Genomic DNA, 26300 nt, shown 5'->3' with positions numbered 1-26300 from the left:
AATTGCGAGAATTATTTTCAAAATTTTTCCTCTCGGTTAGAACTTCAACAGTACCAACAGTCAACAGCAGCAGCAGAAATAATAAGCGGTAACATCAGCAACTGCAAGACAATTGTTACTGCACACAAAACTCGTTGTGGTACATTATTTGTTGGCCTAAATAGTGTAGGCCTTGAGGAATCGGAATCGCTTGAGTTGTTTTTGTTTCGGTTTTCTGAGCGCGGCGCTCGCGCAGATTTAACGCTTGTAGTTTCAGTGTTTCTTTTTCTTTTGGCCCATTCGGATGTGGCCACGGCGCGCTGTCCGTTCAATTTATTACTTATTATTATAAATATTGTTATTCTTGTTGTCATTATTATAATTAGTTAAGCTTTAAAATTTTGCCCATTGCCCTTTTGTTAAAGCTGTTTCTTATTATTGGTGTAGTAGTTGTTGTTTTGTGTTCCAGCTACAACAAATTTGCGTTTTGTGGGAGGTTAGTTAAATAACTCCAAAGAACAAAAATAAAAAAACATTTAAATATCAACAAAAGCGAAAACAAAGACAATTCTTTTGCACCTTGTGTTGCCATTGCACTAACAAAAAAAAAAAACACAAATAAAAAAATAATTACATTAAGAGAGCGAACGAGGGAGCCAACGTTCAACTGCATTGCCTCTGACTGTGCGTGTGTGTCTATGTGTGTGTGTGTTAGAATGCACCTTGTGGTATTTTGAAATCCAACGAAAAATATTGCCAAATCGAAACGTTTTTTTGAGAGCATTGCGAAATATTCCAGTTGCACTAAAGGTAGAAAAAAAGAACAGACAAAAAATAAAAAACCAAATAGAACCAAAACGAGAAAAAGAACAATTTAACAAGGCTAGCGGCTTGGTTTTTTAGAAATCCATTTTCATTTATAGCTTTTGGTTGTTCGTTTTTCTTTTTGCTGTTGCGTTACAGTGTTACGAAATTTTGTATGCTTCTTCACTTCTACCCCACCTTCTTCAACACAATGATGGCTATTTTGGATACTCAAAATTTCGACAGATTTTCTAATATTATGGATTATAAAGACCCAAGGGTAGAAAATATTCCCATACACCTTCACACAGGCACACACACACACACACACATTTACCTTCGTCACGCCCACCTGATTTCAGTTGCAATCACGTTGGCCCAGTTTACGGGCATGCTCCAAGACACAAACTATACTCCTACAAGGTCGATGGGGCCCATAACTAAAACTGTGAGTGTGCGTGTATATGTGTGTTATTTTTATACCAGTTTCTAAACTTGCCGCAGCCAGTTTCAATTTCTACTGGGATTAATCTGTTTGCAGGTGGCTGCAGTTCACCTCTACCTCAAATACAAACACATACATATTCGTTTCTATATGTTTCGCTGTCCGTCTCACTCTCACTCTTCCTCGGCGTCTCGTCTTTGTCCCCGTCTCTGTTAGTGATTGTGACACAGAAACCAAGAAGTATGTGGCAATCTCTGTCAAACACACATATGTACAAACATATATACATATGTACATGTAGATGTATGTGCTTATCAAGCTTTAAACTGAAGTTGGAGTAACATCTGGTAAATTTTTGCCAAAACTTAAGATGATGGCATATGAATTTGTATCTTATCTGGTTCTAGTTAATTACACTTAATTAAACTTGCTTTTAATTTAACTTAATTTTTTGATTCATCTTCTTACGCTATGCATGTATATTAGGGTGTTCTGTCCCATTTTACACCCGCAACTGTCCGAGTTTTCGTTTATCTATTGCCTGCATATCATGAAAATGAGAACACTATCTTCTCTACCCTCCCTAAGTCGTTAGACCCTTTTACCTCCTCTTCACTTCCACCCTTGCACTCCAACCATTGTGTGTACCCAATATATAATATGCAGGAGCGGACTAATAAAGTCCATGCCCGTATTCCTGTTTCGATGTAATCAAGATAACTTCTTATTGAAAATATTCACATTATTATTATTATCACATTTGTTGATAACGATAACAAAACCTTATGAATTACCAAAATGGCACACACAATCTTGATTTCGAAACAAAAGGATTGCCATTTTAACACGAATTTGATACAGTGTAACATTCTATCAGAATAAGGCCAATTATGCCAAAATTTACAATGTTAAAGCATAATTCACTCTAACGCCTAAGAACCGGACCTGAAAATGTGTAAATAGATATAAGTCCATGCATCTCTTCCCCCACATTGCAATACTGTATGCTATATGAAACGATGAATTGAGCGCACTGCGTTGGCGAAGACAGCTCTGGCTTGGATGTAGTCGTTGGCGATGCAGTTGCTGCTAGCTTCTGCATTGGTTTTTGGTTAGATGATAATTATGATGAAGATGATGATGATGACGACGAGCGTAACGTCAAAGCACAAGACAACCGAGGTCGTTGGCAAAGACAGCCAGCAAGCTCAAGTAACTAGTGTAGGCAGTCACCATCATCATCATCATCTCAGGTCTCACAGAGTGCTACTGCTGAGTATGCTCTTAAGGCCCCTTTCCATCACTCTACCAAACTAAACCTGTTGACCTAATTTCAAATTCTGCTGCTTGCGCCAACCGCCATCTGCGTTGTCTTGTTGTTGTACTAGATGTTGCTGCTGCGTCTGATCTTTCTCTCTTTCTTTCTCTCTGTCTCTCTGTGTGGATGTTTGTGCGGCAACGATTGGCAAATCTTTATCAGTGGCGTTAAGAGCTTGGGAGGAAGGGGTGTGTTAGTAGGTACTTCTGTCCTAAACATAATACAAGTTAAAATCGTTTGTTTTTAATGTAATTATAAACTACTAAGAATATGACAAAAAAAATGTCTAAAACATATGGGTAGGCAAAATAATACAATAACACCCCTTGCTACAATCCGCCCATGGCATTTCCGACCGAAAACAAAACAGATACAGTCAGACGTTTTTTTTACTTCCACTGCCAGACCCCAACGGCAGTAGCAGCAGCAGCGGCACAAAAAGCAGCAGTGGCAGTGACAGCGGCTATTGCTATTGCAGTTTAAGTTTTTCAGTTCATCGTTTCGAGCGCTTTGATGTCGTTGTCGACGTCGTTGATGAAGATTCGAGTTCGGAATCGGTATCGGTATCGTTAGGGTATCCAACTACGTCACGAACTTATTCCCTCGAATAGAGCTAGAGTTCCTACTCCCTGCGATTGAAAGGAATCAAGTTAGTTTCTTTCAATTTAGTGAATAGTGCAAAAGGTTACGTTGCGAATTTTTTTTGAATGCTGGGGATGCAGTTACCTTTACCTTTTAAATTTTACCAAGAAGCGTTGTAAAATAGTGTGTGAGTAAACCAAATAGAGATTGGGGTTTTTCTCCTCTTACGTTTACCACGGTGGAAATCCAATAACAATGTGCGTCCCAGTAACCAAAACAAATTGCGGTCGCCCGACCATCCCGCTAACCGCTCCGCCCCCGATGCCCTCCGTTGCTGGTGCTCCACTTGTCGCAGTGACGAAACGTTGGAGTGTATATCTGTTTGTGTGCATGTGTATGTGTATGACTGATGATGTGCCTGTGTGAGCAGAGAAAATCAAGTGAATCGAAATGAGCGTATAATTAGGTCAACACAACAAAAACTATACGCCAGTGCCACTTACCAAAGAGAGCGCAGAGCGGACTACTTACATATGAATCAGAGCAGTGGGACGTGGATGCAGGAGTGTAAGGGGTGTTCAACCCAGGGGGGATCTATTAGAAACTAATTCACGCGTTAAATGTTGATAAATTGCAATTGCACTTTCAGAGAGAAATAGAGAGAGCGTCAGAATCAGCGGCGTAAACAAAAAATTTGACATGCGCTCTTATTCTTTTATATTCTCTCATACTCTCTCTTGGACTCTCTCCTACACTCTCTGTAAGTATGCTATTGGGGCTCGGCTCCCAGCGAATATTTTTTTACTGCTGCTTTTCTCGAGATTTGTGGCTGTTGTTGCTGTTGTCGTTGCGTTGCCATTTGCTTGTTGGCCGTGGCAAGTGTTTCGCAATGAACAGACGGTGAGGCCGAGCTGCAAGAGCTAAAATGAAATCATCGTGTGCCCGCTTCTTTGGCATTGATATGTCTATGGTTGCTGTTGGGCGGGAATGTGTGCAGAACCAGGGGGAAATTCCTGTTCCACTTTCTATTATGGGAGTAGTGTCGCAGTCGCAGTCGTTGTCGACGTCGTCGTCGTCGTCATCGCAAACGTTTTGTTGTAATAAAAGCAGCGGGCAAAAGTAGCAAAAGAGCACGTAGCATAAAAGTATGTCACCGTGGAAAGTGGTTTGTTTCTTTCCCATCTTGGTCTTCTTCTTCGTCTGGATCGCTGTTTTTTGTGGTTTGTGTTTGTTCTGGTTCGCGTTTGACGCACATGTCACATAGTTCTCGATGTTTGTTGTTATTGCTGTTACTACTTTTGGTTCATTTATTTCCTTGAAAGCCTAAACGACCGATTGACTCATTGTTATACCATACACCCATAGGGTGAAATGGTATATTAAAGTCGCCAAAATGTATGTAACAGGCAGAAGGAAGCATCTCCGACCCCACAAAGTATATATATTCTTGATCAGGATCAACAACCGAGTCGATCTAGCCATGTCCGTCTGTCCGTCCGTCCGTCTGTCCGTATGAACACCTAGATCTCGGACACTATAAGAGCTAGAGCCACCAAATTTGGTATGTAGACTCGTGTAGTATGTAGAGTGATGAAGTTTATTTCAAATTTTTGCCACGCCCCTTTCCGCCCCCGCAATTTAAAAAAAGCGTTTATCTCAAAAACTATTCCAGCTAAAGGCATCATATTTGGTATGTATATTCGCTTAGTAAATGCACACATTTTGTATGTATAAAAATTTTGCCACGCTCTTTTCCGCCCCCGTGATTTGAAAAACTTGATTATCTCCCGTATTTTTTTACCTTATGAAATCAAATTTGGCACACTTAAATTTAATACTAATATCTATCAAAATACCAAATTGATCAAAATCAGACAAAAAACGGTCGAGTTATGCATATAAACGTTTTTCCATAAGGCCGGAGTTGGCCGTTGGCTGGTGGGGGCGCTAGGGTGCTCGTATGATTGAGTGAGCGAGATACTAAGATATGCTTGTAAGAAGCATGTGAAAATGCATTTGTTTAATAAAGTTGAAATATTTGCTTTACTGGTGTATGGTATACCTAAGTCGGCGAGACGACTTACTTACTTCATTTTTATATCGTCCCGATACGCCACTGCTTTATAATTCCATCGACATATTTTTCATAGAGCCGTCACTAGAAAACCAGCAGGTAAAATGCTGTTGAGGTCAAATCTGTTATATTGGACCTTTCTGAATTTGATTAAAAACGCATGCATATTGGCATCGGAATATGTATGTATCCACACATAAAAATCAAACCCATTTTAGGCTCTGCCAATGTTAAAGTACTACTAAAAGAATAAAAAAGTGATTATATGGGAAACTGAACTAAAATTGTAATTGTAACATTTTCCTTACAATCTTATAATTGAAGCTGTCTATTATGTTGTCAGAGCGACCTAACAGATCAGTAAGATTGATTTTCTACAACAATTTTCTGATGTCAACTCAAGGACATAAACCAAGGAGTTAAAAAGAAATATTGGCATTATGAAGAACAACTAGAAAGAATCGAGGTTATTTTTAGGATATATTGTTATTAACAATCAATAGGCTTAAAAAAAGTTTAGTATTTCCTTGCATACCGGTTAAGGTTACTTCAACTTGGCGTATAACTTCTTCAAGAGATACATACATGTATCGGCAAAAATAAAGATTTAAAAGAAATGAGTTAAAAAACGGACCAGGCTAATTTGAGGAATGGAGAAAACCACAATTTTTTCCATTAATTAATTTGGGATTCGAGATTATCCTAAAAAAGACAGCATAGCACGTCAAACGTCAAAACATTATTTTAAGTCATATGTTTCAAACCCAAGATCATTTAAATCGATTATATACATACATATGTAGTACATGCATGTGTAAATACATAGATATTATTATCTATGTATTCGATTTCAGAAAACAAATGAATTTCAAAATACCATCCTGCCTGCCGTCAAGGCTTTTCCTCAAGCTTTGCGCCTTCGTGTATTACAATTCTGTATATGTACGTCATTAAGGGCTTTCTAAGTTTTGCAATTATGTTGGCCCTTTTCAGGCGTATTTGTGTTGTCGCTTTATATTTTTTTCATTTCAGAGTAAAGCTTCGAATGTGATTTTTTCTTAACTTTAGCAGGCATTTAATTTTTTCTATTTCTTTCATTATTTGGGGTATTTTAAATTGGGAACACAGCAACCAAGTGAAAATGCGGAACACCCCAAGCTGTTTAGGTCGCGCGGGCAACAACAGAGGAAGGTAGAAGCAGAGGTTGTTGTTGAAGATTATGATGACCTAGTTGCACTTTAAAACTTGACCCAATGACTTCATTGGGTTGCCAATGTCTAACTATGGCATTTATAATGCTAAAGCCAAAGCGGTTCATAATTACTAAAAATGCAAAGGTTTCTTCTTCATCATTTTGGGTACCCTGTGCGTTAATGTTTATAATTTTATACATCTCAGTTGTTTGATAGTCCCAAAGAAGAAGCTTGAATTAAACAAAAAAAACCTGTTTTATTTACAAAAGTGAATTTGTAATTATAAATACTCAAATATATATGTATGTATGTATATATAGGCCTAGGCAGTGAAGGTGGAGGAGACAACGAAAAGCGCGCCCTCATTTTGCATGACCTGAGATAAAAACTAGGGCTAGAGTCACTATACAGGTGGCTGTTGAAAAATACTTGCATATACATATGAATGTATGCACATAAATAACTAATTTAGGTATTGGCGTCTTTATAGGGAAGCTTTGGATCGGAGGTTGAGGTCGTCTCAATGGTTTTATTTCTTTTTGGCTTTTGTGTGATCTGACGACGAAAACGACTAATGCTAATGGCCAAGTTTTGAAGGTCTTCGGTTTAAATGAGATGCAAAGAGTTTTTGAATGATGGTGAATTATAATATTGATCAATGACCAGGCAATGTCATTTGACCTATTAAAAAATGATCAATAAGAAGTTAAATAGTTTACAAAGCGAATCTGAATCCCTTTTCATTTATACAAAAAATTCCAGCGTCTCAACAATCATGCGTTTATTAGAACTTGGGTAGAATTTTAATAATCCGGCAGTTTCCACGGATTCAGCAACTCAGCCAATCGGTTGAAAAATGCATGTTCTTAGGCGGTCTTTGCTTATTTTTAGCTCTCCTACAGTCCTCAATTGATTGTGTTCCAAAGGAGCTCCTTCACATTGGGAGCATTAAGAACAACTTACAACAGTAACTGTGATTTTATCCTTCTCCGATAAAGCTTGGTTTGAGTTAGCTTCTATCTAGCTCTTACTACAAAAACACACAGCTCTTTAGATAACTTGCCATTTGTTTGTAGCCTGGGGCTCCCTTTTGCCTATATTTTTAATTAACAAAATTAAATAAAGTAAGAATTACTAAACCTTATGTTTTAGTTTAATATTGCTCGAGTTTACTTCCCAAGAAATCTTACAATAAATTAAAAATATTAGGTGAGTCGTGGCGGCATGGATTAAATACTTTTTCTCGAGCATTTACTAACCTGGCTGTAATATTGTGGACAATTTTCCCATCAGAAGGCACAATTTGATCGGCTATGCACAAAATTTTAATAGATTCATTTGAAAGCTGTATTATTATAAAATGTCCTTCGACAAAAATCGTTATCGTTTAACCCGATTGTGCATTGTATAAAAACATGTTTGTATAAAAACCCAAAATATATACACAGCAAATCTTATACATAATTGTAAACATAATACCTAGCGGAAGGTATGTATCTTGGAGCGGGAAACGAGGGTCTTTGTGTCTTTTTCCTGCTTCTCTTGATTATTATCGGCTGGGCCGACCATATTCGGGAATTCTTATGTGCGTGAGCCGAATGATTGTTAAAGTTATATTAGCTTCTTTATCGTTCCCCAGTAAAACTCACGAACGATTTCGAGTACACTGCAAGATGTATAGCAAATCTATAAGAAACAGACATGATTTTATGGTTAATAAGAATAAGGGTATATAAACTTTGACACAGCCGGAGTTAGTTTCTCTAATAATTTTTTTGTAACTAACCTGTGTGTGTCCAAATGATTGCCCACCTGCAAAACTAACCAGTAATTGGCCCCAATAACTTTGGTATTTTAGCGGGCAGCAAACACTCGGCATGGAGGCCGCCAAAAAAATTGTGCTTGCTTGGTTCTCAATGAATTCCCCCGCTTCAACCCCTTCATAGCAGGTTTTGCAGCCATGTATATACATACATTGAATACAACGAAGCTGACACCAATTTGGCTTATTAAAGTCTGAAAGAGTGTACAGGGCATTGCAAGGCGAGGAAGTGGATGCTAGACGAACCATTTGAAATGCCAAAAACTAAAGAGAATTGAGAAACAATGCCAAACCGAAATTGAAAATTAAAATTTGGGCGCGGCGTTGCTAAATGATCTGTTTTGTGATTTACAGATGGCCGAAACGATCAGCTCAGCCGCTAGCATGGATCTTGCACTTAAGGATGCGACAGGTGGTGTGGGAGGCGGAGGAGGCATTGGAGGTGGAGACGGTGGAGGACTCTTAGTAGACATGTCGCCGACAGCAGCAGCTCTGCTGCATCATAATGCCTTGGCCCTGCGTAGTCTAAAGGAAGTGGCAGCAGCAGCCGCAACGGCGACAGAATCTGAGAAGCCGGAAGCCCGTTCCCCTACACCGACACCAACAAATCTATCTACGGGCCCCCATTCGCCGCCCATGACATTCCGATGCGAGCGTTGCGATAATTTTGAGACAACTTCACGAGCATCCCTGCTGCTGCATGTGGTCCAATGTCTAGCCGGCCAGGCAGCAGTGGCTGCAGCAGCAGCGGCCACTGGGCGCCTGAAAAACGAGGAGCCGGAGAACATGAGCATTAGTCACATGGAAACCAATAGCAGCAACAAAACGGACATATCCACAGGTCTTTCGGGTGGTAATGGCAATGGCTCCAGTTCATCGGCCAGTTCCTCGCCAGCGGGCAATGGAAGTGGTAACAGCAGTTCTCGGAAGGTGTTCGAGTGTGATGTGTGTAACATGAAATTCTCAAACGGAGCCAATATGCGAAGGCATAAAATGCGCCATACGGGAGTCAAGCCGTACGAGTGTCGTGTATGCCAAAAACGATTCTTCCGCAAGGATCATCTGGCCGAGCATTTTACAACACATACCAAAACACTACCTTACCATTGCCCCATCTGTAATCGCGGCTTCCAACGACAGATTGCGATGCGTGCCCACTTCCAGAACGAACATGTGGGCCAACATGACCTGGTTAAGACGTGCCCGCTTTGCAGTTATCGTGCCGGATCAATGAAGTCTTTACGCATACATTTTTTTAATCGGCATGGCATCGACTTGGACAATCCCGGTCCTGGTGGAACTTCGTCACTTTTACTGGCCCTCGAATCACAAGCTTCAGCGGCTGCGGCAGCGGCAGCAGCCAGTTACGTACCGCCTCCAAGTTTAAATTCGGTTTCAGCACAAATGAAGGGCGGCCAGAATCCGCCACAGCAGCCTCCGCCACCAGCCAGTGACAGCGGCGAATCCATGCGTAGCCTGGAGAATGCCACACCTCCCATGCATTTTCTTACACCTCATGTAGAGATCTCCACGCTGAACGAGAATGGCAATACGGAGCTATTTAATGTAAGTTTTCCATTTTTCCCCCTTATTACCTTAATCGCTTCAAAGCAATCTCCAATGATGAGAGAACTTAGTTGATTTGCGTATGGCGTGAATCTGCATTGCAGGGTAACAACAACAACAATAATGGAAGTACTAGTGGAACGAATGTTAGCTTGGAACCCAATTGCGAAAAGGTCAAAGAACGTACGCTGATGATGGAATCCCCAGTGGATTTGCCCATGGATTGCAATACAAAGGCTACACCTATTACGTCCAGCAATACAGCATGCGCGTTGAGCTTAAAGAGTCATAATCACCATCATCACCTACATCACCATGAGAATCACATAACGCCCTCAATTAGCCTTATACCCATTAAACAGGTTAGTTTATCAAGTTTTTTTCCTTGTCAGAAAAAGATGATGATCGATATCTTTTTGCATATTCACAGGAGCCACTCCAACAAGATGAGCTGGATAAGAAGGAACAGATCAATGGCAGTGATCCCAGTAGTGATACAGAAGTTGCTTCCCTCAATAATAATAATTGCAATGATAACAACAACAGAATCACCTCACTAATCAAGGTAGAACTACATGTTTAAAGCCTTTTGCAAGAACAAGAGACACTCGAAACAAAAGCTACAATTTATATGTAATTACAATGTAATTTTTCATGGAACGTTTCTTTTATGTATCCCAGGTCTCTCCCCTAAAATCTCTACTTCGAGAAGATCTAAAGCGGCGAATATGCGCAAAAGCAAATAATCGGATCAGCAGAAATGCCACACCATTAGAGCATAATAACAACGTATTGCCTCCACAGAATATGAGCAATGGATCGGGATCAGCGTTAAATATGAACGGAGGGGGAAGCAATGGGAGCGGCAATGGTGGTGGTGGTGGTGGAAGCGGTGGGGCCTCATCGCCTACCGCCCAAAGTAATGGTGGCTCCACTCCCATTTGCAATGGGACGATCACATCAACAGGTCAGGATGGAGACCTATTAATGAATCGCAAACAAATTCTCACCTGCCATTTCTGCGGCATTGAATTCCCCGACGAGACGTTGTACTTCCTCCACAAGGGTTGTCACTGCGAAAGCAATCCATGGAAGTGTAACATTTGTGGCGAACAGTTGAACAACGTTTACGAGTTCAACTCGCATCTGTTGAGTAAGAGTCATCAATAGCAGCCACAGTTGGCCGGTAAGGACTAAGTAAGTGGGGCTTGCCGGCTTTAAAAGAAGATGCAGCGGATGAGGAAGCTTAAAACAAAGTCCACACACCCACACCCAATACATACATATATACACACATATACACATACGCATATATACGCCAACCACATACAAGTACACCATTATTAAGCCTAGTTAAAAAAATTCTCTTGAACCAAGAAAATAAGAAATTAATGAGAATTATGAGAGCTACGTAGTTACCTAAAAATCCCCATTATCCCCAAGCCCGTGTCCAAAATGAACCACATTCTTTAGAATGTCAGGGAGTGATACTCTTCACTCAAATACATTTTCCCCCTATTCCCCCCAGAATCAATTCTGTTATGTAGTGTTATTATGGATGCAATTAGGTTGTAGATATTTTAGAAATTTAAGTACTTGGCAATAATTTCCAGCCAGTTCAACTGGCCCTACGTAAACGCCGTTACAAATGCCGTTGCGTATTGTAGCGTAATGCAACGTAATGAAACGTAAGTTTTAAACTTGGGGTTAAATTTGTTATGTTTTCAGAGTTTAATAGTGAGATATAAATACAAAAACATCGTCTTTGATTATAAAAGAATAAACCTATATATTAAAACAAATATAAACTAAAATCGATATACACCAAGGAATGTTAAATATACACCTTATAGCGAGGTTATGTAACACACACACACACTCAAACAAAAAGGAAAAAGGTAACCGGAAAAATTAAATTATTATATTCGTACCTTTTTTCTTAGCTCTTAGTTAAAACTTAGCATAACCGACATATTTGAAAAAATTCGCACAGTGCTGCTCAAAAGTTTGCATACAACTCCCACAAGAAAGAGAATGAGTGACAAAAAAACTTTGTAAAACAAAATAAAACAAAAAAAAACATGATAACAAATGTGATACAAAATTGTTGTAAATAATTGGTAACCGACAAACAAAAGTGCATAATATGAACTTTTATTGTTAAAACAAAAAATATATATATACATAGATAAAAGGAAAACACACAAAATACTATGCCTTAGATGCCTATGATATAGCATTACATAAATAATAATATAATACAACGTATACACTGTACAAAAATCAAATCAAATCTGTTGATTAGTCTAGTTAACTTTAGTATAAATCAATCAAAAGAGTACCCTGTTCCCCAAAATCCTCACCACATCCTCTCTTGTACCAACCCTTTTTCCTGTCTCCCGCACTCATTTAACGTACTTTGCTGACGCCTTTGCGGGTTGTATGCAGCCTCCCGGCAGCTCTCAACTGTGCGCCAAAAATTTTACTTCAGATTTATAAACATCCGTCCATGAGGTTCACAAATTTCTATAGTTAATCAAATAAAAAAAATATATATATATATAAATATATATGTGTATATATATATATATGTATATATATATACATATATATATATAGTTGCATTAATGTATGTGTACATACATACATGGTTCAGATACATTAACACTTATCTGAAGACAAAATGTTTTGTTAAGTTATTTGTTTTTTGGGTTCTTAGACTTAATAATTTGTAGTCCAAAATTATGGTATTTTTTAACTGTTGTTTAATAATTTGGTTGTTTATTGTACATTGTCTATTATTCTACTTCTAACATATAAATTAATGAATTAATCTAGTAAATTCTTTTTTATGTTAAAAATGGTTTGTTGTTCTCATTATAGTTTTTTCCTCTTACGATTAATAAAAATCCATGGGTTATAATCACAGATACACACCTACACAAACACACAAACACACACAGAGATCCAAAACTCAACTCATTTTAAAATCAAGCAATCGTTAAACGTTTTACTAATGCAACAAACAACTTTTTTAGCAAATGCAGATGAAGTTTACATGTTGAATTTTAATAGAGATAAACAAGAAGAACCGAACATTTACTTAATTAGTGATTGTAATTATAGCTACAAAAAGGCATGTTAATTTTTTTTAGAAATAAAAATGGTTTAAAACAAACGAAACATTTGTATGAAAATTTAAATTTCCCGATTGGCGGTTAACGGGTACAATAACAGCCCCCTATTTGAGTATCGACATTGCCTGTATTGGAGCAACCAAAATAACGGCTTTTGCCATTGGGTAGCCAGTGTTTGGCCAATCAACTGATTGCGTGACAATTGTCTAAATTTCAAAACAGAGTTAAGTCAGTACATACACGAAGTTCTTAACGAAATGTTGCTAAAAATGTGACAAACTGAAAGTTATAAAATTATAGGTACCGATTGTTTATTACTTTATTATTATTAATACATATATGTTCTTTCAAATCTAATTGTAAGATTTCTCACAGGATTTTTATATCTTGCAAAAAGGATATATTTTGGTCAGAAGTGCGCAACGCATAGAAGGAAGCATCTCCGACCATATAAAGTATATATATTCTTGATCAGCATGACGAGGCGAGTTTAAATAGCCATGATCATCTGACCGTCTGTTTATACAAACTTTGACGCGGTCGAAGTTAGCCCCGGCCCTCTGGTTAAGAATTAAAAATTGCTGTCCTGGCACCTGTATGAATAACACATACTTATTTGCTAATGTTTTTGATTCTAATAGATTTTCATTTATGGAATTCCAACCTAATAGGATTGGTATTCTTTGAGTAGTTTTTTTCCGTTGACCTGTGCCCAAATAACAAGCCCTCGATAATAGTTAGCACATTTACATACATGACTGTATGTACATATGTATGTATGCATGTACAGCTTACGCTAAATATATACATAGGTACATATATATTTACACAATAGTCAGTTTACTTCATCTCCACTTGACGTCGAAGGAAGAACGACATTTCGTGCTAACGAATTCAATTGAGATGAATTTTTCATTTAACGTTTATTTAACTTTTTTGTTTCCATTTGCCATTAGCATGCAAACGGGAATACGAAAACGAAAGAACAGGCTGATAGAGAAGGAGGAACCAGAACCAGCAGCAGGGATTCCATTTCAACACACAGCAAAAACATTTTGTGTGTATGTGTGCCTGTGCTCGTAAGTTGATTGTGCCAATGGCTGCTGTACATAATGTAAATATATATGTATGTTTGTATACATGTTGCGAATGTATGCTTGCCATGCATGCACATATATACATGTACGTGCCGTGTATATAAAAGTTATGTCTGGCTGTATTGTTGTTGCCATTGCACATTGTCGTTATTGTGCTTGATTATTAAATGACATATTATGTGATTTTTAGCATGTTCCAATGACTTTGCCTCAGTAAAGGGGCGGGAGGAGGATGGAAGTGGAAGTAGGAAAGAACAATATCATCGATAGCAGTTTTTCACTTCAATATTAAATTCAAAGCAAACCCAAGAGGGGCTTCTCAGCATGTCCATGTCCATCTGTCGGCCAAGCCAGCGGCAGCAGCCAGTTACATCATAAGCATATGACATAGAAGTCATTTTACGTACACGTGTATGTGTGTATCTGTTGAAAGGAAGGTGGTCGGAATCGAAGGGCTGATCGAATGATGGAATATGGACATAGCAAATGGGACAACATCAAATAAAGTTCTATTAACTTTTTTAATAGTGGCCAAATGGGAGAAATTCCTGTGAGTTGATTTCTCATAGATTTTTAAGTTAATTTGAAGATATGTACATGTACAAATGTAAATAGTTTACACACTCCTTAGACTACTTCAATATATTTAGATTAGAATATAATCTCTTAATCTTCGGAAAAACGGAATCAGAAAAGTAAATTCTTTAAAAATAAGAGTAATCAATAAAAATGTATACCTACAGAGTTATTAGATTTGAATTAACTATTTTATTGAAAATTGTCAAAAAAAACTTGAACAAAAATAGAATAGAACAGCAAAATGTTTATTGTTGTACCTTTTGTGCATTTTGAAGAAGATCTATGTATGTATACATATACATACATACATATATGAACAAATTGGTGGCTTGAGCCTTTATAGTAGCAGCAAAAAGGGGCGTAGCAGCTGTTATAGTCTCCGTGATCTAGGTGTTCATACGGACAGACAGACACCTTCCTTTTGTCTTTAAAAAATATTTTGGCGACTTTAATAACGTACTTGTAAAGTAATAAAGATCAAGTTGTTTATAAGGACAGATGGGCTTATCTGAATCGACTAACGATGCTGATCAAAAATATTACGAACTTAAAACAGACATTTCCAATCAAATAAGGTTTCAAATACATTGTTCAAAAATTTTTTTTTTCATCGTAGGTAGCTAATTAATGTTCCAAGATGTATTCAACTTGTTTTGAATGTTTTAGAAAAACTTCCTTCTGCATTTTAATAAATCATTTAATCCTTAAGTAAAAATCTATTAACATTGCGTCACGTAACACTTGAGAGTAAGACACTGATTGAAACATTCCGTTTAGGAAGAGTACATGGATTTGCTGATCTATTCTTCTTATTTGGGTCTAGCTCTCTAGCCCAAGCCTTGGAGTTTTATTACTCTATATGATTTCATTATGTGAATTCTTTACTTTGAAAATGGCGCCGAATCGTTGCCCCTTGCATTGTGGGGCGTTGGAAACCACACCCACTCACCCTCTCGTTTACCCACTACTCATTCGCCGCGGCCCACCCACTCTACCAGCTTAAGAACCAACATGTGCAAACAACCCCGAATGCCGTAAAATATACGCTTCTATCCACTCCACCCAAGTTTGGGCTTTGAGGGGAAGACACAGCCAGAAGGCTGTAGCAAGGTTCTTCGGTACAAAGTTTGCAATAGCAATCCAAATAATATAAAATTGTGCACAAAATGTATTCCTTGTTCTCTTCCACGAGGGGCGCACAGCACAAAGCAGCAACCACAGAGTTGCCCTCCCATCCCTCTTTCAGTTAGCTCTCCAGGACTTTGCTAGCCCGCTTAGTCACAGGTCACAATCAGTATATGGCACGCCTTTTGTGCGCCATAATGAAATTAAAAAATCAGTTACTGTTGCCCAACGAGACCAAATTCATGGAACGGAAGGCACATTATGCCATTAGAAGAGCATGCCAGGCAGGCATACAATACAATACCTACAAAAAAGAGAAATACAACAATGAAACACAGTACAATACATTAAATTTCCCATTCAATTGGAATTGCAAAAAGCAAAATGGATCTGGTCCCAGTCCCGGACTCACTGTCTCAACTTGGTGTGTTAAGAGTTCAAATTACAGAATGTTGCGACAATAATGGTATAATGTGAAATTCAGTCACCGCCTGGGATATGCATATATGTACATACATATGTAGTTGCACTCTCTTTGTTGTATGTACAAAAATTGTATGTACATATGTTGTATATATTTATGTACATAAATGTACTACACATATGTAGGTACATACGGACATATGTACATATGGACTTACGCAAAAGGTGGATTCGGAATTTCTAAGAGCTAATTGCGTTTTTAGGCATACTAAATTGGTGGCAACACACTCGTATTTGTACATGTATTAATTTCTTTTAACAAGTCATGTCTATCTCGCTCACTCTCGCCTGCCAAATGGTCAACAATTATTACAAATATCTATAAAGTCATACATATTCTCGATCAACAAGACGAGGCGAGTTCATGGCCCGGGAAAGCTACATTGAAACGGATTTTTCTCCTTTATGTACACTCTCAGCCTCTGCAGGATCCGACCACTATATTATTGCATTTTGAAGGATTTAGAAGCCGTACAACTGTCTAACATAGTTGGTCATATTCACGTAAATTACAAATTATAGCCAACACTATCGACTGAGCCTTTTTTTTTGCTTTTGCTTTTACTTTTGCTTTTTAATGTTACACGTTAAAATCTATTCAGAATTTCATCAAGGTCGGTCTGATTTATCATGTTATAGTATATGTATGTATGGTATAAGAAGCTATCTCAAAACTAGAAAACCATCAAATCTACATAGTAAGCTATAATACTGCCAAATTCGATCAATATCTGATGACTAACTGTCTTACAAATTTATAATTAAATTGTACGATTGTTCTTTGTTCGGTGTTTTGCGGTGGTACTTAAACCATTACACAATGTCAAGTTTCGCACAGATCGCAGTTTCCTTAATCTAAATTTCATAATTATTTCCGGAATACGTGAGCTGAGTATCTAGATTTTTAATCTTTAAAGAGGCTCTTATAAAATTAGTTATAGAGATGTAGAGATGAACACGTTCCCGAGCCCTAGAAATATACAATCGAATATTTGTATTAAAATAATGAAAAACTTGTGTAAGTAAAAATACAAAATATTTGAGAAACAGAAGAATATGTATTACGGAAACTATTTCAAGAAAATAAAGGAATAGAATTTTAAACGATTCTTTTATGTGGCTTGATCGTTATTGTTCTATTTTAAGTAAAAACCATTTACAAAGGAAAATCACTTACTGCAATTAGTTTTTTACTTTAGAATTGGAGTTTAGGTTGTAGCATTATTTAAATTCTCTGTTCGGCGATGAAAGCAATTTTAACTGCAATATGCAACAAAAGTATAACATTTATCTGCTCCTGTTTAGCTTTAAATTGGCTGTGGTTAATATTTTTTATGACAGACTGTCATAATTAATGTAGTTGTCTGTCTAAAAACTCAAATCGTCTTTGCAGTGAAGTAGGGTTATAATTCCAAATAACTATTTTTAGACAATCCTATATTACACACAAAAATCGTTCAAATCAAAAACAAAATTAAAACATAGAGTTCTAATCCAATTAAGTAAGTAAGTCGTCACGCCGATTTGGCTATACCATGAACCACTTGGACCAAATGTTTAAAATGTGCAAAATAAATAACTGGGCATTTGTTTCAAATAATAACCAGAGGGCCGGGGCAAACTTCGACCGCGTCAAAGTTTGTATACCCTTGCACCTTTTTTGGTAACTTTTTCCTTACCTCTAGCCATAAAAGTGTAAATAACGAAGATATTGATCAAAGTCACTGTTTTCGACCGATCGTTCCTATGGGAGCTATATGGTATAGTCACCCGATATTTATCAAATTGGGCACAGTCATTAACAGATATATTAAACTAACAAATGTTTAATTTGAAAGCAATCGCGTCAAAAGTAACAAAGTTATTGACAAAAGTCACTGTATTCGACCGATCGTTCCTATGGGAGCTATATGGTATAGTCACCCGATCTTGATCAAATTTGGCATAGTCGTTTATATGTGTAATAAACTCACCAATATTAAATTCCAATAGCTCTGAAAATAACGAAGTTATTGAGTCCCTGTTCGTGACTTTGCCTTTTGTATGGGAGCTATATGATATAGTGGTCCGATCCGGCTGAATCCGAGATATACAACGCCTGCAGTATATACAAGCCTACATGCAAAATTTCAACTCTGTAGCTCTAACGGTCTAGAAGGACTTTGCGTTGATCCAGACGGACGGACGGACATGGCTATTTGAACTCGTCTCGTCGTGCTGATCAAGAATATATATACTTTATATGGTCGGAGATGCTTCCTTCTATGCTTTGCACACTTCTGACCAAAATTAATATACCCTTTTTGCAAGGGTATAAAAAAGGTCAATCTTGTTGACGTTAACACAAATTTCCTTCAAATTTGGTAGGTCGGTAAAAATGAATAAGACTAACTAGTGTACTGAATTTAATTTCGATAGTCAAAATATTACGGGAGGCAATCGGTAATCAGAATCTGCGCACATTTTAAAATGGTCTACACATCCAATTTGGTGTCTTGGTGTTTTGTTAGTGTTCGAGAAAATCTGTTTTTTTGATATTTTCAAATATCAAGGGCAGAAGTGGGCGTGGCATGACTTTTATTAGGAAAGTGTACATACAAAATTTGGTGACTCTAGCTCTTATAGTCTCCGAGATCGAGGTGTTCACACGGACGGACAGACGAACGGATAAACTGGCATGGCTAGATCGACTCGGCCGGCGATGTTTATCAAGAATATACATATATATACTTTATAGGGTCGGAGAAGCTTCCATCTGCCTTTTACGTATGTACATTTTGGCGACGTTAATGTACCATTTTACCTTTTTGGGTGCATGGTATGAAAATTTAGGCGTATGGGCTAGTAAAATAGCTAGTCCTGGATTGGAAAATTAAATGATTTTGTCACAATTTTTATAAAGTAATAAAATACATTCATTTGCTTTAAATTTAGCATGATTTATAAATAAATTAAATTGTTCTTTAATATAACCTTTTATTTTACGCTGGATGACTGAAAATTCGGAACAGTGAACTCGTAGATTTTCTTTGTCATCTGTTCTTTACTATCATTTGTCTTCGATCTTTAGTCAATAGTCATATCTTTTAAGCTCTCGATGAAAGAGTCTTCGACCAAAGTAGACGTAATGACTTAGTAATTTATTTTATATAACGTTAAATACTCGTGCATTTAATTGTTAAATAAGCAAACACGTTTTCTTTCTTTTTATGTACAATGCATAGAAAAAAGTATCTGCGACCACATAAACTATTTACAATGAACATATGTATGTATGTATGTACATATGTCCATAGAGACATGTCCGTCTGCATCAAAGCAAACTCTCTTTCGTTTATACTGCATTATCATTAGCTGTAATAGGAACAATTGGTCGAAAAATAATTTATTTATTATCGTTAAACTCGTTAACTAACTTACCCAATCCATATCTCTCGAAATTTTGTTAAGAATCGGAAATTACTATATTACCCTTTATATTTGCTATATAAAAACCAGAGAGACGTGGCAAACTTTGACCGCGTCAAAGTTTGTATACCCTATTTGAACTCGTCTCGTCGTGCTGATCAAGAATATATATATGTACTTTATATGGTCGGAGATGCTTCCTTCTATGCATTGCACACTTCTGACCCAAATTAATATACCCTTTTTGCAAGGGTATAATGAAATAAAATAAAATGCTACATGCGCTGTGTATACAAACCTCGTAAAGGCTGGTCCACTGGGTTTCGTTTTAGTCTGCGGGAATATAAAGATCCAGCTCTTACATACATACATTGGCTGACCGACTGAAATCCGACTAGTCCCGAAAATGTTTTTCGTAGGGCTCCTGAAAATCCGAATCCCGGTACTGACCCAAATCCAAGAACTAATATACAAGCCAAACAAGTCGCTGAAGCCTAAAGCGAAAAATAGTATTTAAGTGTGGAAAATCTTTTTTATTTTAACTTTAAATTTTATTTCTGTGTTGTATTTCTGAATTAGAAGATGCTGGGTTCTGTGAATAATATAAAATTAAAAAATGATTTTCTTTTGGAAATTGAAGATTAATTGCATATTTTTATAACTAATCAACATTTTGAAATATTTTTCTTTTCTTCTTGTTGTTCAATGCAAATCTTTCAATTCAATTTTTAACTCTTCAGTAGAACAATTGGAATGGTTTTACGCCTCCAAGATTTCAATCGTGAAATAAAATTTCCCTTTACTTATTCGGTCGTAGACATAATTCATTTGGCTTTAGCCTAATCTTCTTGGCAAGACCTTGTGGTGTCCAATGAAAGGTTTTTTGTTGCCTGGTTTCAAATTGCATCGAGGAGAGATGATTTGATTTGATTTGCTTTCTGCTTTTAGCCAAGTTTCATTTTACTGCTTCTGCTTTTTTTTTTGTTTCTGGTGGTTCCATCATTTCCTTGTTAGTGATTAGGTTGAGGATTTGCCTACGATGTTATCGATCGATTTGACTCGCTGCCTGGGCTCATTTCCGCCTACATAGCCGACAGTCAATAAGGAAACCAACTTGGTAAGGACATAGCGGGAAGAATGAGAGGAAGAGAAAGTTTGGGCCGTTTGCCATAGCCGCAATGCAATTGCGAACCGTTTAAATTGCATTTCTTTTCTTTCGGCCCGGGCCGATGTAATGTTAATTACAATATTATGACAGCCCTGTGAGTCTGGCGATGAATAATTATCACCTCATAAATTGTCGCAAACCGCAGGGCGGCGTTTTACACATGGTTGGCCGGGACTGAGCCTCAGTTCGACTCGAGCTGGGTGATTAATTGCTTTAGTTATTTGAGTCGCAACCGCCAAATGACCTGGCCACTTCTACATCCATTGCCACTTTCATTCCACACTACCAAGTTGAAACGTAAATGTTGTGAAAGCCAAATCTAATTACGCCACTATTTGAATTCCTCAGTGGGCAATTCCTCAAGATATTTATCTAATTAATAGCCCTCTCCACTCTGTCCCACCCCCACCAGTCCACACTTAATGACCTATGGACAAGAACAATAGACGACACTCCCTCTTGCCAAAAAAAAAAAAAAACAAAAGGAAGCACCAAGTGAAAACATGCCGCTGGGTAGGCGTTACTACAATTTATATAAAAAAGGCAACCGAAATATAAGTAAGTATAAAAAACATAAACCATTCAGTGATGTCAACAAAGCGGTCTACGTTCAATTAAGCAGAAATCTTCACTCCGTTTAAAATGGAAGGGGAACGAACATATTACAAATATTAAAACAAAGGCAACCCAAAGGCCAATTGCCAGAGAGAGGGTGAGGTCTGAGCAGCGCAACGAATTAAGCTCATTGCGCATTTGACGCGCTGCTTGGCGCGACTTTTGTACAGCTCTTTAGAGAAAGCAGGGGAAGCGGCACATGCAGACAGGGGAGTCGTTCATTAATTGACTCCCCTACTACTTCCAGCCAAGACTCAAACAGCCAGCAACAAAAAAAGATTATCGGCTCTCTTTTAATACCCTTGATCAGAATGTTGTTGAATGATTTCAGCTGTGTGAGGGCACAGAGTACATATTTTATTTTGTATTCAACAGGTGTAACAGGTCGGTTACTCGGTCGGCTTTTTGATTTCATGAACGATTTTCGCATATTTCATTATTTGCACCTTACACCTGCACTTAGGAATAAAGCAAGTCTTTTTATTAGCCTGTCCGTCCGCCTGTTTGTTCGTTGCATCATCTGGAAACAGGGTATATTTTAGGCGTTGTTCCACACACGCAAACTCCATTCAGTTTTATAATGATCGACAATTCAAATTGAGGTGATCGTTAGGGCTGAGTATTTCGCCTTCCATTGACTACATTAGCATGGTGTAATTAACTCAAGTATGCATTGTATAATGTTGGCTTTTTAGCACCGATTAAGACCGTCGGAAAAGATATCCCCCTACAAGTAATTATCCAGTTAGCGCTTGTTATGCAAACCTAAGAGGCAAAATGAAGTTCGCATAGTTCTCATACTACACTCCTCATTATCATTTACGGTTAACCGTGGGATCTCTGCGTGGCAGATCTCGACAAGCCACTGTCATCTTTGGTATAACAAATTCAGTTAGGTAATTGATAAAAATATGGATGGACAGTATGAACTCTTCCGAAGGGAGGAAGATAATTTTGACCAAAAATGGCTAAGTTCGATTTTCAGCCATAAACTGACGGGTCCTCCCAAGTGGCAACTGGCAGTCCGTGGTGTTAATGACTTAATTAAAGCTACAGGTAACCAATAACACAAACCATATCGGAGCTCCCATTCCGGTGTTGCCTGTTGCTGTTGCTGTTGCTGTTCCTGCGACTGCAGTAGTCCGACAATTTCACACTTTTTGCGTGGTAATATCAAAAGTGGCATGACAGCCTAAGTGTCGCACAAAAAGCCAGCACTGGAGAGGCATATACACACGCACAGACAGTTTAATCTTACCATCGGGCAGTGTCGTCTTGGTCTAAAGAAGATTTCACGCATGTTCCGTGCTGCGTATCACTTGATCATGGGCGAACGCTGGCGATGAGGATGCCGGCGAGAACGAGGATGTCAAGTTGTGTGATGATGCTCAGTTGTTGATCGATACACTTGGAAAAATCGGTGAATTTATTAAATGGGCTGCCAAGTAGGGTTAAAGGTCTACTTTGACCATTTGAAGGATGGTGAGAATGATTTTCTGATGTCTTTTGATGATACCAACTAAACAAAAAGATTCGTTTCAAGATTTGCACATCATTTTTGTTTAGTGTACCGCTCGAATGGGAGTCAACTCGCAAAATGATTAATATGCGTACCTTTAAATGCACAGTAGCCGGTCGATGTGGTCCAGCTCTTGACGCACTGATGCTGTTGGTGCTGATGGTGATGGCTTGGGCAAGCAGATGACACTGAGCCGCTCCGCTACTCTGCGTCTGACATTTCCTTCTTACTGACATGTTCATTAGGTGGAACCGACGTAAACTCAGGCGAAATGCAGTGTGGTTCTCGAACTGGCTTGTGTGTGTCTCCATATTGTTTTGCCGATTCTGTTTCGGACTCTATCTGCTTCGTCCTTTGGCTGCCCTCATCATAATTATCAAATTCAGCTCAATACATTTGCCGTAAATTGTTCAAATTCCTTTGCGAAGTAATGCACGAAGATATTTTTCTTGGAGGCCGCCGCCAGCTTTATACGACCGGGCCTTATGACTATGGAATGCAGACCAATCGCCACCAGAGCCCGTAGAATGGGTCTTTCGTTTCGACCAAACGCCGGCGCGTCTGGCGGGGACGACGGCAAGGAACGATGTAAATTAAGCGAATACCATGGGACAGCGCCGATCTTGAATCATTATTATTATCATCATCGTCGTAGTCAGCGGCCATTCACTGTGTAGGTCTTTTCAGTCCTCTTCATCCTCTCAATCAGTGCGTTTTTTCGATTTATTGAATTTCGTATAAATTAAAATATTAAATATTTGCAGCGACAACTTTTTAATTACACAGACAGTTCTTTTTTGGATAAATATCTTTTGATATTTCATAAGCAATTTTTATGGGTTAACGAACTGTTGTTTGTCCCAAGAAAAAGGTAAAAATTTTCGGGTGGAGAAAACGTATCCTCAGTAACCTCAAGCCAAGAAAATCCATTTGTATAACGTTTAAATTCAATTTCGTTTCCCCATTCCACACAAAATTGGGGTCAGCTTAAATTGAGATGAGAAAGAGCCAAACGACCAAAAATCCAATGATTGACATTTAGGTGTTGAAGTTGTTCTATAAAATTCGACATAAATATACACATTTATACACACATGATTGTGTGTATGTGTGTGTGTGTGTGTGTGTGTACAATTCTCGTAAGTTTATTGCATTGCCAACATGGTTGACAAAGTCCAGGCGAAAGACCAGCAACCCTCGTCCTTTTATAAATATTCAGGTACATGAAATCAGATTAAATTATCTTAAATAAATTGAGTCGCAGTCGACAACAAAAGTTCCGAGTGTTCCCTTACCATACAGGCAGGGGGGCAAGTAACCACAATCTTCCAAAAAAAGAGAAATAATAAAAAAGAACAAAAACATTTAAATTATATTTCATATATAGACTCTAGACCATAGACCATATACAAAATTTACTTTCTTGCCTAAAGGCAATGGAATCCCCCTTCCTTCCTGGGATGTGAGTTTGTTAAAACGGTTAGCTACGTTTCGTCTGTTGTCTTTGTTTCTCTTGTTTATTGGTTTCCATCTCCTTTAGCTGAATTTACTACTCCGCCAGCCCCGCCCCCTCCCATGTGCCGTAGTCTTTGGAGTAATGAAACCCTTCAAAGTTAACCCATCGCAATCATTTTTGTATACAGAATGTGTAAAAATTGCTTTTAATTGCCTTTTAATTGTTTTCTGAAAAATGGATTTTAGCTTTGATGCATTATGTATAACGGTATCTGGTATTTGGCCTAATTACATTTTAGAGGGCTCTCTGTGCATCTGTCAGACGAATCGTTGCTTCGGCTGATATGGAATGAATATTTGAGCAGTTGATGCCAAGAAGGGTGGTTGGGACTTTGTCATTTGTTGGACCACTGGGCGTATGATTTGATTGGGCCAGTGACACAGTTCGACTTTTCAGCATCGACTTTAAGTTATGGGTTCGTTCCACTTCGACAGTTGAACATTTTGATTAGACCCGCAAGCGGAATTAGCCAACAATATGACATTATATACCCAAAATTGTGAGGTTCGTTAAGCAATTGAAGAAGATGAAATGAAAAGCGAAATACTCCCACCTCTGAGATGGAAAGAGACCGAGTGGGTGGCCGATGCTCAACGTTGTGTATAAGATTAAAAAGTATGTAGCATATATGTAGCTAGCTCTATAGCATCGAAAAGAAACTTCCACTATAAATAATTGGTGAAATTAGATGGAGGTTAATTTTTGGATACCACTACCTAATGCATTATTTTTCAACTTTAATCTAAGATTTCAGCTCTGTAGTTCTTTCGGCCTAGGAGGAGTTCGGGTCAATCCAGACGGACTGACGAAGATGGCGATTTGAACTCTTCTCGTCATGCTGATCAAGAACATATACATACACATACTTTATATGGTCGGAGATGCTTCGTTCTATGCGTTGCACACTTCTGACCAAAATTAATGTACAAATTTAGCAAGGGTATTAAAATATCAAAAAAGCTAACTAATTGTAAGGTTATATACCCTGCAATCCTTGGTAGTATTTATATATACTTTATCGGATCGGAAACGTCCCCTTCTATGCGTGACAAACATCTGACAAATTTTATAATATCCTCTGCAAGGGTATAAAAAAAGCTCTTCGAAAGGATACTTCGAGTAAATAGTAAAGTGTAAAATTTCGGTTTATCTACAATGTACATTATACATACATTTGTGTGTACATACATTTATGTATGTGTGTATGTGACTGGCCAATAGAGTTCACGAGATATATACATAGGAATGTTTGAATAATGTGTCTATAAAACAAGCTTTTCGCCAATATCTCGAAAACGGTGCTAAAGAAAAATAAACGGATTTTACCATCAAGTTGCTCGGCTTCAAATTATCGTAGACACGTCTTCAATTCGGAGGTTCACTTTTGGTGGTGATCGATAAAACAGGAGAGAGCATCAAAGAGATTTCCGCTTATACTATGAATCTGCGTGTTCCCATCCAATCAGACATGCCTGCAATCAGTAGCCGTTTGTTTAATACCATTATCCTAAATGCTCAGTCAACTATTCAAAAAGTCATCGTTCAGATATAACAAGCGGCACCCCAATCCAATAGAGAGGCACATGACACCGCTTGCAAACCAGAGCCAACTAGAGATGCGGCAATGGCGCAAATGTCCACAGACACACACACACACACACATGCATATTATGTGGTCGGGTGACACGGTGTGTGGGGCGACGCGGTCGGGTTGGGCAATTTTGGAAAACTCATTTACTTGTGGCATGTAAACAACTAATCTGTTAACACTCCGGACAAAGAGCCAACGATACATTAGCGTGTTCTCCCATCCATGTTCATCCATCCACAAGGCCTTCCAATTCTTGCCTTTGTCCTGTCCGACTAAAAT

The 26300-nt window shown here is 38.1% G+C and overlaps 1 protein-coding gene and 1 long non-coding RNA gene across 6 annotated transcripts; both read left to right on the top strand.

Annotated features, from left to right (window-relative positions):
- Positions 1–207: 207 nt before the first annotated feature.
- On the top strand, positions 208–12326 carry LOC6652191 (protein hunchback). Of its 4 annotated transcripts, none has more exons than XM_023181048.2 (5): positions 208–475; positions 8572–9783; positions 9855–10145; positions 10214–10348; positions 10465–12326. In XM_023181048.2, exons 2-5 carry the CDS (start codon positions 8572–8574, stop codon positions 10951–10953), a joined length of 2127 nt encoding a protein of 708 aa, XP_023036816.1. In that variant the 5' UTR covers positions 208–475; the 3' UTR covers positions 10954–12326. The 4 variants fall into 4 exon arrangements, with proteins under 4 accessions (XP_023036816.1, XP_023036814.1, XP_046865841.1 ...); XM_023181046.2 differs by lacking the exon at positions 208–475 and adding an exon at positions 3143–3195; XM_047009885.1 differs by lacking the exon at positions 208–475 and adding an exon at positions 3171–3315.
- Positions 12327–13006: 680 nt separating this feature from the next.
- Positions 13007–14763, top strand: LOC111519599. 2 transcript variants are annotated; one of them, XR_006953845.1, is made up of 3 exons: positions 13007–13220; positions 13877–13999; positions 14208–14763. It is a non-coding gene; the product is annotated as an uncharacterized LOC111519599 (long non-coding RNA). The 2 variants fall into 2 exon arrangements; XR_002724412.2 differs by lacking the exon at positions 13007–13220 and adding an exon at positions 13381–13515.
- Positions 14764–26300: the final 11537 nt, after the last annotated feature.

Source organism: Drosophila willistoni, assembly GCF_018902025.1.
Source record: "Drosophila willistoni isolate 14030-0811.24 chromosome 2L unlocalized genomic scaffold, UCI_dwil_1.1 Seg168, whole genome shotgun sequence".
NCBI classification, from domain to species: Eukaryota; Metazoa; Arthropoda; class Insecta; order Diptera; family Drosophilidae; genus Drosophila; species Drosophila willistoni.
This window is presented reverse-complemented; position numbering and strand designations above follow the sequence as displayed.